The sequence below is a fragment of the Temnothorax longispinosus genome, chromosome 1 (assembly GCF_030848805.1).
Source record: "Temnothorax longispinosus isolate EJ_2023e chromosome 1, Tlon_JGU_v1, whole genome shotgun sequence".
Lineage (NCBI taxonomy): Eukaryota > Metazoa > Arthropoda > Insecta > Hymenoptera > Formicidae > Temnothorax > Temnothorax longispinosus.
The window spans coordinates 28,955,176-28,970,060 of record NC_092358.1 but is presented as its reverse complement, the minus strand read 5'-3'; the positions used below and the strand labels follow the sequence as shown (position 1 = coordinate 28,970,060).

Genomic DNA, 14,885 nt, shown 5'->3' with positions numbered 1-14,885 from the left:
GATTTTGTCGATACTCAACGCACAAAGTAAGACATTTTCTTTCAAATTAATACGCGTGTGAAAGATTGCACAGTAAATACGCTTTATTTCTCGTGAGAGACACTGTTTGAAATTCACATTTCCTTGTAGATGAGAACTCTGCTGTTTTTTGGTCTATTTCTGGTGGTTGTCGATGTGGAGCCCAAAGAAGTCGATCTGAAGCATTTGAGATGTTTAGGTAAAAGATCAATGCCAATTTATGTCGATCCCATTTTAACAATTAATAATAATAAATTTATCAAATAATAATTCTTGTATCTTACAGTGTGTAGGGCAACTATGAGAGAATTGGAGGAAGAAGTGCTCAGAGCTAATCCGAACAAATTAATCGACGTAGGTAATTTTAGGATGGACGCTCAAGGAAATACCATAAGTAAGAAGGTAAGAGGATCAAGAAAATGTTAAGAAAAAAATGGATTATTCGTGTTGTTTATTAAGAATATTTTTGCTGCTTTTATGTACTTGTAAATCCATTCTTTTGTTTCATATATTCAATTTTTATAATAGAATTTGGAATGTTATTTTCAGATTCCATTAGGTCAGTCGGAAACGCATATTTCGATGTTACTGGACAATATCTGCGACAAGTTGGCGGATTACGTGAGAGCGACGAGGAAATCCGACAATCAGTTAACGATCTTTAACCTCATGTCCCCGTCAGGTGGTATGAATCCTATGATGAGCGAAGTAGATATAATTCAAGATGGTGATTTAAATAAGAGCCTCCAGCATTACGTGAGTGCTGCACGTTACATTTTACGTTGACCGAAGATGCGTTCTTTTTCATTAATTTGAATCGATTTTCAGTGCAGCGCTATAGTGAGTGAATTTGAGGAAGATATAGTGTCATTATACGTCAATAGCATGCAAAATAAGGAAAAGGAATTTTGCACAAAGATTTCGCGTATCTGCAACGAGAATTATGTCGATGATGAAGACGACGATGATAGCGACGATGGTGATAATTATGTTGATGCAGATTTTGACATAGATAGAGATGAATTGTAAATGCATTTGGAATAATTTTTACAGAAATATTACTTTATATGTGTAAGTAAAAAGAGAAGTAGATATTAAGTACCTAATTCAGCTGTTTTCATCTTGCGAAAAATTCTGAATATTAATAAGTATTCCACATTTTACAATGCAATTAATTACTCTCAATATTTCAAACATATTACGATTAAATGCTAAAATGTATAATTGTGATTTAAACGTGCAACATGAAGGCAACAGAGATTTATCACAGAGAGTATTTCGACAGTTATAAAAATATAATTACATATTTATATTATAAGAATGTATAAAAAAGAAAAAATTAAATAAATATTTTGTAAATGGTCTAAATAATCTAAATATCTATGTGTATTATAATATGTGAAGCGTATATATGCACGTGCATGTGTACCGACGTTATTGCAGTTTTATCGATAATAACTATCGTTACCGTCGCACGTGTGAGCCCTGCAAAACCGACGAATGCGAATGCTAAAGACAGACAGCGCTAAAGAACAGTCTCCTCTTATCCGAGAGAGGAGTAAGCAGCTTTGGTGTTCGATGGTATTCGGGTACTTCGGGTCAATCGGGTCTCTCGCCTGACTTCTCGTCTCGTTCTCGTTGTTCTCGTCAGACAGAAGGTGTCAGAAGGAGACGGGATTTAGGAGCGATCCCGGGTGAGAGAGCTGGTGAGAGCTGAGAGCTTCCAGATCAGCTTCCGTCTCGGCGTATTTCGACGCGTGTGCGTACGCGTTTGTGTATGTACGTACACGCGTACGCGTGGACGATGACGGTGTCGGTCCATTTGTTTCGGGAACAACGTCGAGAGCGCGCGTGAGCCGAGAGGAAGGCCCATCCGTCCGTCCGTCGAACATATGACCGTAGCCCCCCTGCCGACGGCCGGAGGCGAGGGCGAGGGCGCGCGTCGTGGTGCGTGGTGAGAACGTCGTCGGTTTCTGGGAAGCGCAAAGCGCGATCGTTCGCCTTCCGTACTCCGTTCGCCCGACCCCGCGCGGAAATGACAAAGCGCGCCCCACACGCGCGTCAGCAGTGAAAAGACCGTTCGCGATCGCGGACTCCGGTAATCCCGAGCGGTAGGCAGCGGAGAGCGCGGCGTCAGACATGAGTTCCGTCTGGAAACGGCTGCAGCGGGTGAACAAGAGAGCCGCCAAGTTTCAGTTCACCGTCTCTTACCATGAGGTCACGCTAGAGACGACGACGAAGTGGTGAGTGACGCCGATTCCTGTTTCCTGGTTCCTGGTTCCTGGCGAGAGCTTCCTTTCGCCGCGGCCTTCCGCTGAATCCGGACCCTATCCGAATAGAAACTAACATTAATTGCTCCTCATTTCAACGAGGGTTTAAAGTCTAAAGTGTGTTATTGTCGTCTGCTTCTGAAAACAGAAGCGATTACCTTTGGGAAGAAAAGCAATAGGAATTTTTCTTTTTTTTTAAATAAATATTTTGGAAGTAAAAGAATCAAGTGATATATGTATATGTCAATATAGATTGCTGTCTTGCGTTCAAATTTTTGCATATTGTACATTATATTGCGCTCCAGGAAATGTGTGTTTATGTTTATGACAATGCAATTTAGATGGCATTTTTTAATTAATATAACTATGCACATATCTTGGAAAGGCTATATATATATATATGAAATAATTGCAATCTATTATAAGATTAAAAACTGTATATAATCTATTAGAAATATATTATTTGTATGCTTTAGCAGGAGAAAAAGTATATAAAGATATTAATATATTTTAGGAAACCAAACAAACTGAGCGTTGTTTGGACAAGACGTAGCAGAAGAGTTAGTTCGGAACCCTTAGACTGGGAGCCATGTTTGAGCGATCCCCTGAAAGGCATTATAAGCTGGGCAGTTCCCGACAATCACACCGTCTCTGTGACACTATTTAAAGATCCGCGAACGCACGAGCTAGAAGACAAGGATTGGACATTTGTTATCGAAGATGTGAGTATAGCAGGCTGGTACACTTGTGAAAGAATATAGCACAATGGTGTATTGTTCTATTTACGAGCAGGTGTCGTCGACGGGAAAAAGGCGTCATGTCGCTGCCACTAATATAAATATGAAAAAATATGCAACCCTAGAATCTAGTCAGCAACAACTCAAATTGGACTTGAAGCCAACGTCTAAAAAAATTGTTAGCTCTACACTCGAATGCACTTTATCATGTGTGTTTCTGCGAGAGGGCAAAGCGACGTAAGTGTGCAGTTTACTTTCATTCACATGCTGCTAATTAATTTCATAAGCTTGGTGGAAGCACTTGTGTCATTTATGTAACTAAATGTATATCAAATAGGATAGGTATTAAATAATGCATTTTAAAGATAGTATGCTGAGTTTATCGGTTTACCTGAAAATATTTGTTATTAAAGTGCCATTTATTTTTGGATTTATTGGTAAATGCTTATTCACTAATTATTTGTATTTTATTTATTTTTTATTTTTTTACATATCTCTAACAAGAGGGTTGGCCACTTCTCTACCTTGTTAGTGTTTCCCACTTACAAGGGGGTACTTATTTTTTTAGGGACGAAGATATGCAAAGTATGGCTAGTTTAATGTCGGTTAATAATAATAGCGACATTGCGCCGTTAGATGATTTTGATAACGAAGATATACCTGAAGACGTTGAGGAAGTGTCGGTAAAAAATTTGGACGAGATTTTAGATATTTCAGCTCAACTTGATTTAATGACTAGCAGTCTTACTGAAAGTGAATTACCCAGTAGTCCTATAAGTGGTGAGTAATGATCCTTGCTTCTTATTGAAACTGCATCAAATGTAAAACTTGTAATTGCTATCTTAATTTTAACTTGTTGCTTTATCAATTTTATTGTAATTTATGGAATTTATCAAATTTACTAATAAAATATATAATGTGTATAGTGGCAAGTTTATCAAAGGATGATACAACTCCTGTAAACGATGGAGAGCATTTTATACGCGACATTAGTTTAACAGGAATTGGAGATACTTTAAAAGAAAAATCACCCGTAAAAGACAATGTTGCCGTTGAGAATGAGTACGTATAGTTACGATATTACATACTTTACGAAATAGCGCGCACGTGCGCTAATAGAGTATAATATTAAAATAACATACTCGATAATAATAACTAAATATTACGTTTGCAAAGAGTTTAGTATATATTTCTTTCACTTACAACGAACAAAGGTATCATTCTATTTAACACAGTAAATAATGTAATAATTACAAATTCAACATCTTTGCAGTAAAAACATTGAACATAGCACATTGAGATTGCCGCTGCAACCATTGGATCTTAAAAAAAATGACGCAAATGTTCCAAGACTGAAAGAGATTACTCCCGGCCAAGATTTATTGGAATGGTGTAAAGAAGTTACAAAGGATTATCCCGGCGTCAAAGTCACCAATCTGACGACATCTTGGAGAAATGGAATGGCGTTTTGCGCGATTATTCATAATTTCAGACCTGATCTGATGTAAGTGTTCTTATAAGCTTCATCTCGATCGGATGTCGTAATTATCATAAAGTATTTCATTCTTCGCGCTACCTTTTCTTGGAACAAAATGTCAATAGACAATCTTGGCCATATGCCAGTTATTTTATTCGCGTATTCCATTAATAAACACTTTGAAATCGTCATTGTCTTGTGTCGAGTAACTCGTGCCAACATTTTGATGATTATTTTTGATGCTGGAAAGGTCGACGCATTTGTAATATTTATAGCAACACATGTGATAAAAGTTTTATTGCATCTTGATCAAACTGAATAATACTCGAAATAAAAACTTGTAGAGACGTCGATTCCTTATTGCCGCACGATGTTAAAGGCAATTGTAAGAAAGCGTTCGATGCGGGTGAAATTTTGGGCATACCCAGAGTTATCGAACCAGCTGACATGGATATATTAACGGTACCTGATAAATTAGCTGTGATGACATATTTGTATCAATTGAGAGCGCATTTTACCGGCCACGAATTGGAGGTATTTAAAAAAAATACTAAATTTTCTTATGTAATGATTTTATCTAATTATTTTATATTTATTTGTTTTTTTTTCCCATATCTTTGCACAGTACTATATCTAATACTACAGACAGCATAATATGACTAATAATATATTACTCTTTTAAAAAATCTAGGTACATCAAATAGGTAAAACAACAGACGAGTCATCTTATATGATTGGCAGATTTAATACAGACAACAATACGGACGTAAGTGTCCAACTGTTTGGTCAGGAGATTATTAACTTACGGAAAAAGGAACAGATTGATCAAAGAAACAATAAAGCAGAAAGTAACCGAAGGTAAATATATTCTCAATGACGTTATGTAATCTGTCGAATGGTCAAAGCACATTCTTAGCAGAAACATTTATCGGGAACAAGATTAGAAATTGCAATTCACTATTGTAGGTCGAATCCGTTCGATAATAAGAAGGATGACATTTGCATCGACTCGTTAAAAAACAAGTTGCACTTGAGCCTGAACACGGACAATCAGGATCACGATCAATGTAACAAAGACAAATCACCATCCAGCGTGAAGGAGGTCAAGGATATCATATTGGCCAGCTCAAAGAGCATTCTGGGCAAGGTGCTATCGCCGACCAAGGAAAAGTACTCGTCGAGAGAGAAGGTACGTAGAAATACGTACTGGCTGAGCTCGAGTCAATTTCGACGTTGCGATTATTCCCGAGAATTGTCTAGAGAAACGTCGCGTATAATATTCGACGGAATTCGCGCGCAAATTTCTTTCGTTGTGAGGAAATGAAATACCAATTTACCGTAGAGCAAGTCTCCGCCGAGAGTGCAACAAGCGCAGCAACGTCCGATACTTATGACACGCCGGCAATTAACCGATCCGTTCGGCTCCGACGACGAAGAGGAGAACATACAGATAATCGATGACAAATGGTCGCAATCGATCTCGCTTACCAAATCGCAAAGTCCGGTCCGTGATGTCAGTATATACGAGATTGCGCAGACTGTCGCTTTTTATGCATTCCTTCTGTTATACCTCGCTGCATTAACAATAAACCCATAACGCGCACTGTTGTATCTCTTTCTGTTATTTCTTTTCACCGGCGGATTATGTCAAAATGTATTGTCTACATCTACCAGGATCTGTTACTTTACTTTTTGTTCATTATAAGCGAACAGATTATAAATCGCGCTTCTTGGCGGTAGGGGAATTACGCCTACATAATATACGCGTATAACTGCATGTAAATATGCATGAGGAAATCGCGCATATGTTCCGCGATGCACGAGCTGTCTCATAAGCTTTGCTTTAAAAGTTCCTTAGAGCAATTTTAACGATTTTATTTTTCGATCAATTTTAATATATTTGTAATTTTATAATTGCTTTTAAATTATCAAGATGTTTAATTTAAAATTTAAATGTTGTAAAAAAAACATTTGTAAGAGATAGACCTCTGGACTTAATGCCTAAAACCTTGCGCATTTTATAACAGAGCGTCAAGTAATATATCAAGAAAAATTATAATTTATTTTAGCAAGATTTAGTTTCTTTATTTGTGGATTTCATGCTTTTTTCTTAATGTAACGCGTTTTTAAGAACAATACAAAAATTGTTTACTCTATACCATAATTAGAATATGTAACTAAAAACCATTTGTAAATTTAATAATTTTATGTAATGCAATTACATTGTTGCTTTAATAATCTGCGTTTATTGATTTTTACCGCGTGCGAAATATTCTTAGTCTGAATCGTATATTTATGAAGAAGCTTTGCAACAATACCGTGACACAACAAAGCTATGCAAACATATTGAGAATAGTCTTTTGTAGGATTCAGTAAACTCTGACGATAGAGGAAGTCGAGGTAGTTCCGAATGTCAAGGTGCATCGCCGCCGTATGGAGAACAACGTTCACAACATGTAATTAACAATATCTGCTTTTAATATCGCTTGCTAATAACGTCATGCCATATCAATATCTTAACAAAACCAAAGTTATTTAAAATAAATAAACGAAAATTTTATAAATGTTCAGTAGTCAAGCTAATTGTTTCTATTATCTTTTTGTATTAGCCATTAATTAGTCGGCACGATGAATTACGAGAACGAGCGAGGCAACTCTTAGAACAAGCCAGGAACCAGACGAAGCCAGCCGGGTTTGTTTCCGCCGCGATCAGTCCTGTCGAGGTTCTACATTTTTATTTACATAGTGTTAAAGAATTTTCTATCAATCGAGCATTTCTCGAGGAATATGATATTGTGGACATCTATGTACGTGTAACATACTTTGCAGATACAGAACGACGACGAGAGGCAACAGCAGTTGCGAGAAAGGGCGAGACGTTTGATTGCGGAAGTGAAAATGGGCGTCGCTGTGACTCCGAGTCAACTGAGTGATGATAACAACAGTGATAGACGATCGATAGACGATCAGAATAATAGTCCTAGACGCAGCATTACGCCATCGACACCCGGTGATCGGATCAGTATAAAGGTACTGTAAATAGTCCATGCGATATTATCTACTTTTTCGATATCTTTTTTTTACTTAATTATATAACAACGAAAAATTATAACTAATTTTTTTAGTCTGAGTACAATGGAAATATATTGGGGAACTCGAGTGTGATAGATGGAGAGAAGAAAACTGGTTCGCCTTTATATTCCTTCTCCAAAATCATTGAAAGAATCTCGCCCGATAAAGGCAGTCCCGACAGAACTCCATACACACTTCGCGGGGTATGTTAACTTGAATTATTAATTTGACTCCGGTATATAATTAAAGAAGTTGTGAATATACAGTACTTGAAACAATTTGTATATACTGAATTGTTTATATTTATCGAGTTTCAATGATTAATTATCTTTTATTGTAATTTGATATTTTAGTTGGGTAAAGACATGACATCATATATTCAAAACGAGCTCGAAGCACTTGAAAGAGAACAGAATCAGATTGACATACAAGCTGGTAAGCTTGAAAAGCAATTGAGAGCAGCCATGGAGAGCGATGACGAAGACGAAACGGAAAGACTGATGTCTCTGTGGTTCACACTTGTTAACAAAAAAAATGCGCTCTTAAGAAGACAAATGCAATTAAACATATTGTAAGTGATTCATTGATTCAAACATAATTACTTTATGTATTTTTAATTTCGATTAAAAATTGGATAGGATGATTATAATAATATAAAATCTAAATAATTGAACTTTAAATAGAGCTTTTTATCTTTAGGGAAAAAGAAGACGATTTAGAGCGAAGATTTGAACTCTTGAATCATGAATTAAGAAGCATCCTCGCGGTGGAAGATTGGCGGAAAACACCCGAGCAAAAAATGCGCGAAAACTTACTATTAGAGGAATTAGTGTCCATTGTGAACAAAAGGGATGAATTGGTGCATCATCTCGATACACAAGAGAGAGCGTAAGTGTATAATAATAGATATGTGTTACGTTATTACTTATCTAAAGTCATTAAATTTTGTTTTTTTCAAATAAATTTTAGCATTGAGGATGATGACGAGATAGAGCGCGATTTATCTCGCGCTGGATTAGCTCAACGAAACAAAAATTGCGTTGTGCAATGAGGAGTTAGTTATCTATCGCGTTTTTTTCAACTTGTGAAGGTAAATTATTATGTATATTATATAGCGTATTTAAAAAAAAATGAAAAATCGATAATAAATACAATCCAATTTATTATTTGTATAAGATTATTCATGTTCTACCTATCTTTTTATTAATTTTGGTAATTAATTTTGCTGTTAAATAAATTTAAAAAATTTAATTTCTTTATCTTCATTTATTAAAGTTTTATTACATTTCTTTACTTTTATTATTAAATAGCTTTCTGATTAAAGCAGATTAGTTTTTAATACAAGACGATTTACAGAGTGATCTTTCTAATTTACTCATCTGAGCCTTCTATTTCCCAAAAATCCTTTTTTAAGAAATAGTAATAATCAAACGTACGAATTTTTTTTGCAGGCATGACCCATGTTGCTGTGGTGTTGCCAAAAAGTCGACAAAATTAGATGTTGGAGAGTTAAGTGTGACATTTCATAGTTTACGATTAGATTATTTTTAGAGACTCTTTTTTTATTATGCATTGTAGATTAATTTATTATAAGGTAAATTAAACAAATTTCTCGTTTTCTTTGTTTTTAATATAAGCTTATTGATCAATGAAAGAAGAAAAGAAATCGGAAAACGTCGAATTATCAAATAATGATTGAATGTTTTTTTGTATATTATCGAACACTATATCCATTGTGTAATATAAACATTAATTTATTTTACTCTGTACTACTATATGAAAGATAATTATTATAAAGATAATCATTCTTGCCAATCCTGTAGTCTTGTGGAGATGTACCGTTCTATTTTCCTTTGCCGATGTTAACCGTAATGTATGTGAGAATGCGAGCGAACAAAGGATAAAACGTATCATGCAATATTCGCCATTAATAAGGGAAAACTTGTAAAGCACTGCAGAAGGAAACAATAAATATGATGTTGATGATACTAAGAGTGCCATTTTATTCTTATTATAATAATGAAAATTATGTATCTACAGAAATAGAATTAATCTTGGAATAAAAATGAACTTTATGTCGTTTGATATCTTGCATAAATAATTAAATACTGTTGGTCCTGCTAGCTTAGAAGAGGTGAAGAATACAATGTAGCGTACTATGTAAGAGATATAAGATAGTAAAAATTGAAAGGAAGCAACAAAATTGTTGAGATGATATGATTTTATTAGATACTTGGAATGGCAGTGATGCTATGTACACCATGTATCGTTTTAAATGACTGCTCGTTACCTTTGTATTGTGACAATATGGTGGTAACCGTGACAATATTTTGACTATATAAATATCGATCGCGCTGTACATTACGAAAAGTTAAACAGATTATATATCTATCGTACACTAATTAACAATAAAAGCAACGTATTTTGCCGACATATTGTTCTAAATAATACTTCATCAAATAAAGTTTACCAGACTAATTATCGAATTACGTGACGAGAAAAGTTTCTTTGGACATTTAGATAAAAATAAGCTTGAATGATAATACTATTGTTCCATAACTACCAATATATATTGGATTTTTCATCATCTTTGTTGAGATGAACAAAATTATCGCGCTTTCTTTCAATTATGAATTCTTTGATTTTTCACAGCTTTGGCATTGATAAAATTTCTGCTAATATTTAGCTAAAGACTCGCGTAACAATAAGTAATATTATGGAGCATGAAAACTGCGAATAACAGGTACAATGTACTTAATAGAGTTACGTTTCCAGCTTCATGTAATGTCAATAGAATTTTCCGATGACTATCGATTACAGAATTCATATCTTTTCTACATAGTTGGAAGGGAAAAGACCAGTCTTCCCTTTCAGTCTTCCGTGCCACCAACCACCTTCGTCTGAAAAAAATATTGTCAATTGATTTTAACACGTAAGGAATTAATGCCACGAATGGGTTTTTTTTTTCTGACAAATACATTACTCCAATTCACGATTTCTATTTTGTATCAATGGAATAAAAAATATTGTAGTAAGAAATTTTATACTTGTAATTATATATAGTCAACTTTGCTCTCTTTTTATGTATGTCGCTGCTGAATTTATTACTACTCATCATTATAGGTACATATAAACAAAATCAGATTGTAACAACTTACGTTCTTTGAGTACTTCTACAATGTCACCTTCCTTGAGCCCCAATTCGTCCAAATCTTGCGGCTCATAGTCGTATAAGGCTTTAACTTTTGGTAATCTCGGTGGTGCCGGTTTTTGAGGAGGCACTTTTTTGGCTACCGCATACGCAGCATTATCTTCCTTCCTCCTTCCTCGATCTGGCGTATTACTGACTTGTTTCGCACTCCATTCCTGGGACGTTTGCATTCCTTTATTGAGATGATCAGAAACCTTATCAGCATCCCAGATAGTCAAACCTGCGCAGACAGATTCCGAGCAGATCTTGCAATAAATTTTTGATTTTTCATGTCAGAAAGGCAACAAATTTCACACAATAGCTGCTGTATCAGATATTGTCAAACTGTTGCCAGAAATGCGACAAAGCTTATTGCTAACAGGCAGTATGATCAAATTGACAGCAGAAACCGTGAAGAGTTGGTTGCTGCGCGGTTTCTATTTCCAATCTACTTACATTGCCTGTTAGCAGGCTATGGTTTTGATATGAAATTTGATCAAATTTGCTGCCAATCTATGCGCATACTGTTAACATTTTGCTTACTGGGTATATTATATTCTCTGTTAAGGGGTGGTAATTGGAATTCTGTAGGCTCGTGCGGTGGTGGTGGCTCCATGGGTGGTGGCTCCGTAGGTGGTGGCGGAAATTTGAGTATACCTTCGAATTATCCAAGAAAGATATAGATATATCTGAGCGAACTTTTACAGATGCTAATAAATATTACCCGTTATGATAAAATAATGCCAATGAATGCGAGCGAATTAGAAATAACGGAGAAGGTACGTTTAAATTTATACTTTATTTAATTTAATACGCTGCTGTCCACTCATTCTGTGAAGACCAAGTAGCAAAATTCTATTTAAATAAACGATTTCTCAAACTTTGTCACTTTGTAAGTTGATATCTCTGTATCAAATAGTGCTTTTTGTACATTTCTTCAATATTTTTTCAAATTAAATTCATCGAAACTTACCACGCGGTCTAGTATTACCCACGGCGGTCTGCTTGTCCCGTAGTTTGTTTGTGTTGTTTGTTCCATTTCTCACGTCCTTTGGAAATTGCATAGCCTGCATAGGTAATACATTTGGACGATTCGGTGGAATATTTGGTCTACCGTTTGGAGTCGTTCGTAAAGGCGCCACAGATCTTGTAGCTGCTACTGGATAAGGAGGAGGTCTCCCGATAATCACTTGATTATTCTGGGGTGCGAGGATTGGAGCTAGATTGCACATCTGTGGTGCTGGACAAATCGGCCTCGAGACATTGTTGTGCAAACGAATGGATGATATTGATCGGTCCAAATTGGGCTCTGACATAAAAAAGATACAGATTTATATAGTTTTCAGTTATTTAACTATTACAAAACTGATTTGTGACTGCAGTTCCGCGTGTAAGATTAAAAATTGAGAATTATCGTCTATCGAGGATCACTGACTGAAACTTACTCGATGTGTTCGGTAAACCTGGACCGATGTTAACACTGAGAACTTTGCCAGACGGTTTTAAAATCTCTTTATCGCCATAATCCGTTTGTATAAACTTTACATCCCTCGTCCCACCGCCACCCCAACCTTCCTTCTTCACTTTAAATTCCAAGCTAAAAGTAAATAGTTTTATTTTCAAACTTATAATGTCTTATATATGCTAATAATGACATATGGAAAATATATGGAAAATAGCCGTACTTGTTGCTAAACCTAACATTTAAAAGATGACCGGTATCTTCCATAAATTTTTTGCTAAGGGAAAACAATAACTCCGTTTTGAATACACATTCTAACAAGCTGGCGTAGTCCTCTTTTACGTGAATTATTATGAAATTGTCCTGGAATGGAAAATACTGTCAAAATGCGTCCAGCTAGTACATTGCCAGCATACAGAGTCATAAAATAATAGTTACTTGTAGCTTGCTTAATGATACGTGACTGATTTGATTAAATGGAAGCTTCCTTTTAATAACTTCGATAGATTTGCCCTTTTCCGGGCCTTTATTTATCTGCTCTCGGCCAATTAAATAGATACATTTCCCAGTAAGAATGAGATCTCTTCTGCACATCTATAATATATATATAATTACTTGTCACAAGCGCTTAAATCTTAAGTTAAGAAATAAAGAAAGTCCGATGTCATAAAGTAGATTTCCTTATGATAAAATTATTTTTGCGGAGAGCGCAAATTAAAAGACATTTAAAATGTTGACGAATTAACGTTTTTACCTTAAACCTTCTGTCATATTTTTTCACGACTTCGGCGAAGAATACTTTCTCCCGTCTTCCAATCAAATTCATCGTCTGTGGCTTGCCTTCCAGCCCTATATAATCGCCCATAAAATTTCTATTCAGGCTCGCCCGTCTTCGCTCCTTGTGGCCGAAGAGAAGATCAGCGACTTCCTGTTTATGCTGTGCCTGTCTCTTCCGGGCGAAGTACTTTTTGAAGGCTTTCTGAATTACTCGCGCATACATGTTGTATTTTCGCTCACGAGTTTCCTCCAGCATGAAGAGCTAAGTTACATATCGTCTAATTAATCTGCTGGCAAAACTCAACGAATGGCGTTGTTAAAAATAACAAATATGTCAGGACGAAGAAAACTCACAGTTTCAGGTGCCTTTATAAAGAGCTTCGATTTACCGAGCTGATATTGTGATCGGTCGATATGAATGCTTCCCAATATCCACTCTGTCCCTTGTTTCACATCACCGGGCCAACGAGGCCACGTTTCTTTCGTGAGAATCGCGTATCTGTGCAGAAACTTGGCGAATGGCCTTCTGTAAGCAAAGCCAGCTCTACGCACTCTGATATTTTCCTTCAGACCTAGATACTCCACCTAGAATATTTCATCGAAAAGCTGCGTGATTACTCCAAAAAATCGTGAACATGTCAAACGTATCGACTTTACATCCCTTAAGTAACTTTAGTTATGATGGACAATATCGACGATTTGATTTGGAAACTAGCGCGGTAGAACAGTTGATTTTTATTCGATAACTGATTATCGATCAAGGTGCACGACGTACCTACACGATTGTGTTTCCAGAACACTCGTGAATTCTGCATATTAAAGCAATCACCATTCTAGCGTAAGCTACGGGAACTATGCCGTATATTGACTTTTCCGAACAAAACAAATTTCAGTGTTATCCAAAAAAGGAAGGAAAGAAACGTTACGTATAATTGCTCTGAACATATATGTCTGACATACTTCGCTGGAATGACACATTGTCAAGCTAAGCTAAGATAAATCAAACTGTATATAGAGAATTCCTTTGTTTTCTCACTTTTTACTTTATGTCTTTATGTGCTTGAGACTTTACAGATATTATCCATCGACTTTCTGAGTAGAGGAATTTCGACGGTAGATATAAATGCAGATGCCACTAGACAAATTGCAATACCTGATGCTTGACTCTCAGATGATCCCAATCGCGCGGTTTCTTCGTTTCATTCGGCTTGATGCACCGGATGTAATGCGGTGTGCATTTCATCAGCTGACCGACCAAGCGACTGGCTTGATTTCTGATTTTACTGCCCGCGGTGGTTGGCCTGGACTTAAGAGTTTTCGTTTTGCCGGCATTCTCTTGCGGATAGAGCTCACGCACCAAGGTACTATAAAATAATTTTGTTTTACCTTTATAAGTATATAACTGTTGTTTTAACAATACTGGTAGCTGAGAAAAATTTTCAATATATTTATAGAATATTTATAGGGAAAAAAATAAACGACACTTAAATTTAAAAAATTAGGTTTATCACGTCAGTAATTGGACTTATTTTCTTGAAAATCTATAATTTCTGTGTATCGTTTTTGCGCGCGACTTTCGCGAAATTTTGCATGTGCAGTTCTTACGTAAACAAACTCGTGTAATTGATTAGTTAGAATTACGTGATGAAAATTATCGTTATGTTAAATTATCGAGGAATTATTTACGTAACGATATAATAATTTTCAGCAGCTGAACAAGAAGCTGACTGCAAGTGCGTTATGTACGTCAACTTAAACCATTATTCTGTATTTGTTCTACATTATCGAAAAATGTATAATACAATTAATATCAAGTACCTCAAAATTACCGCAAGTTTTTAAAAAAACTTTCATAACTGTTACATCATAAGGTTTATTTATC

At 35.8% G+C, this 14,885-nt stretch overlaps 3 protein-coding genes across 8 annotated transcripts in view; 2 read left to right on the top strand and 1 right to left on the bottom strand.

Moving 5' to 3' along the window:
• Positions 1–6: 6 nt before the first annotated feature.
• On the top strand, positions 7–1,389 carry Sel (canopy family protein seele). The gene is made up of 5 exons (XM_071796617.1): positions 7–26; positions 130–217; positions 305–420; positions 568–774; positions 847–1,389. Exons 2-5 carry the CDS (start codon positions 130–132, stop codon positions 1,045–1,047), a joined length of 612 nt encoding a protein of 203 aa, XP_071652718.1. The 5' UTR covers positions 7–26; the 3' UTR covers positions 1,048–1,389.
• Positions 1,390–1,556: 167 nt separating this feature from the next.
• On the top strand, positions 1,557–9,562 carry Ehbp1 (Eps15 homology domain containing protein-binding protein 1). Of its 6 annotated transcripts, none has more exons than XM_071796551.1 (18): positions 1,557–2,261; positions 2,803–3,010; positions 3,081–3,262; positions 3,594–3,805; positions 3,952–4,087; positions 4,299–4,529; positions 4,847–5,036; positions 5,194–5,360; positions 5,469–5,691; positions 5,845–6,006; positions 6,869–6,958; positions 7,112–7,225; positions 7,332–7,532; positions 7,628–7,777; positions 7,928–8,145; positions 8,274–8,462; positions 8,544–8,664; positions 9,026–9,562. In XM_071796551.1, exons 1-17 carry the CDS (start codon positions 2,158–2,160, stop codon positions 8,623–8,625), a joined length of 2,859 nt encoding a protein of 952 aa, XP_071652652.1. In that variant the 5' UTR covers positions 1,557–2,157; the 3' UTR covers positions 8,626–8,664; positions 9,026–9,562. The 6 variants fall into 6 exon arrangements, with proteins under 6 accessions (XP_071652652.1, XP_071652645.1, XP_071652668.1 ...); XM_071796544.1 differs by having other exon boundaries at positions 5,845–6,015; XM_071796567.1 differs by lacking the exon at positions 5,845–6,006.
• Positions 9,563–9,777: 215 nt separating this feature from the next.
• LOC139824045 (unconventional myosin-Ie) overlaps positions 9,778–14,885 on the bottom strand; it is a 29,924-nt gene continuing 24,816 nt past the window's right edge. The window contains exons 13-22 of the mRNA XM_071796534.1: positions 14,157–14,367; positions 13,358–13,588; positions 12,981–13,265; positions 12,665–12,820; positions 12,450–12,589; positions 12,210–12,361; positions 11,738–12,073; positions 11,308–11,421; positions 10,733–11,005; positions 9,778–10,474 (exon numbers count right to left, since the gene is read on the bottom strand). Coding sequence (XP_071652635.1) covers positions 10,398–10,474; positions 10,733–11,005; positions 11,308–11,421; positions 11,738–12,073; positions 12,210–12,361; positions 12,450–12,589; positions 12,665–12,820; positions 12,981–13,265; positions 13,358–13,588; positions 14,157–14,367 — 1,975 coding nt within the window. The 3' untranslated portion in view covers positions 9,778–10,397. The remainder of the gene's footprint in view (positions 10,475–10,732; positions 11,006–11,307; positions 11,422–11,737; positions 12,074–12,209; positions 12,362–12,449; positions 12,590–12,664; positions 12,821–12,980; positions 13,266–13,357; positions 13,589–14,156; positions 14,368–14,885) is intronic.

What these genes read in the sequence shown, in the direction of transcription:
- Ehbp1 (XM_071796544.1), top strand. Translation starts at nt 2,158, where the DNA reads ATGAGTTCCGTCTGGAAACGGCTGCAGCGGGTGAACAAGAGAGCCGCC. An exon ending in AATTTCAGACCTGATCTGAT is followed by an intron (nt 4,530 to 4,846) that starts GTAAGTGTTCTT and finishes AAAAACTTGTAG; the next exon opens with AGACGTCGATTCCTTATTGC. An exon ending in GAGAACAACGTTCACAACAT is followed by an intron (nt 6,959 to 7,111) that starts GTAATTAACAAT and finishes TTTTTGTATTAG; the next exon opens with CCATTAATTAGTCGGCACGA.
- Sel (XM_071796617.1), top strand. Translation starts at nt 130, where the DNA reads ATGAGAACTCTGCTGTTTTTTGGTCTATTTCTGGTGGTTGTCGATGTG. An exon ending in GAAGCATTTGAGATGTTTAG is followed by an intron (nt 218 to 304) that starts GTAAAAGATCAA and finishes TGTATCTTACAG; the next exon opens with TGTGTAGGGCAACTATGAGA. An exon ending in GAAATACCATAAGTAAGAAG is followed by an intron (nt 421 to 567) that starts GTAAGAGGATCA and finishes TGTTATTTTCAG; the next exon opens with ATTCCATTAGGTCAGTCGGA.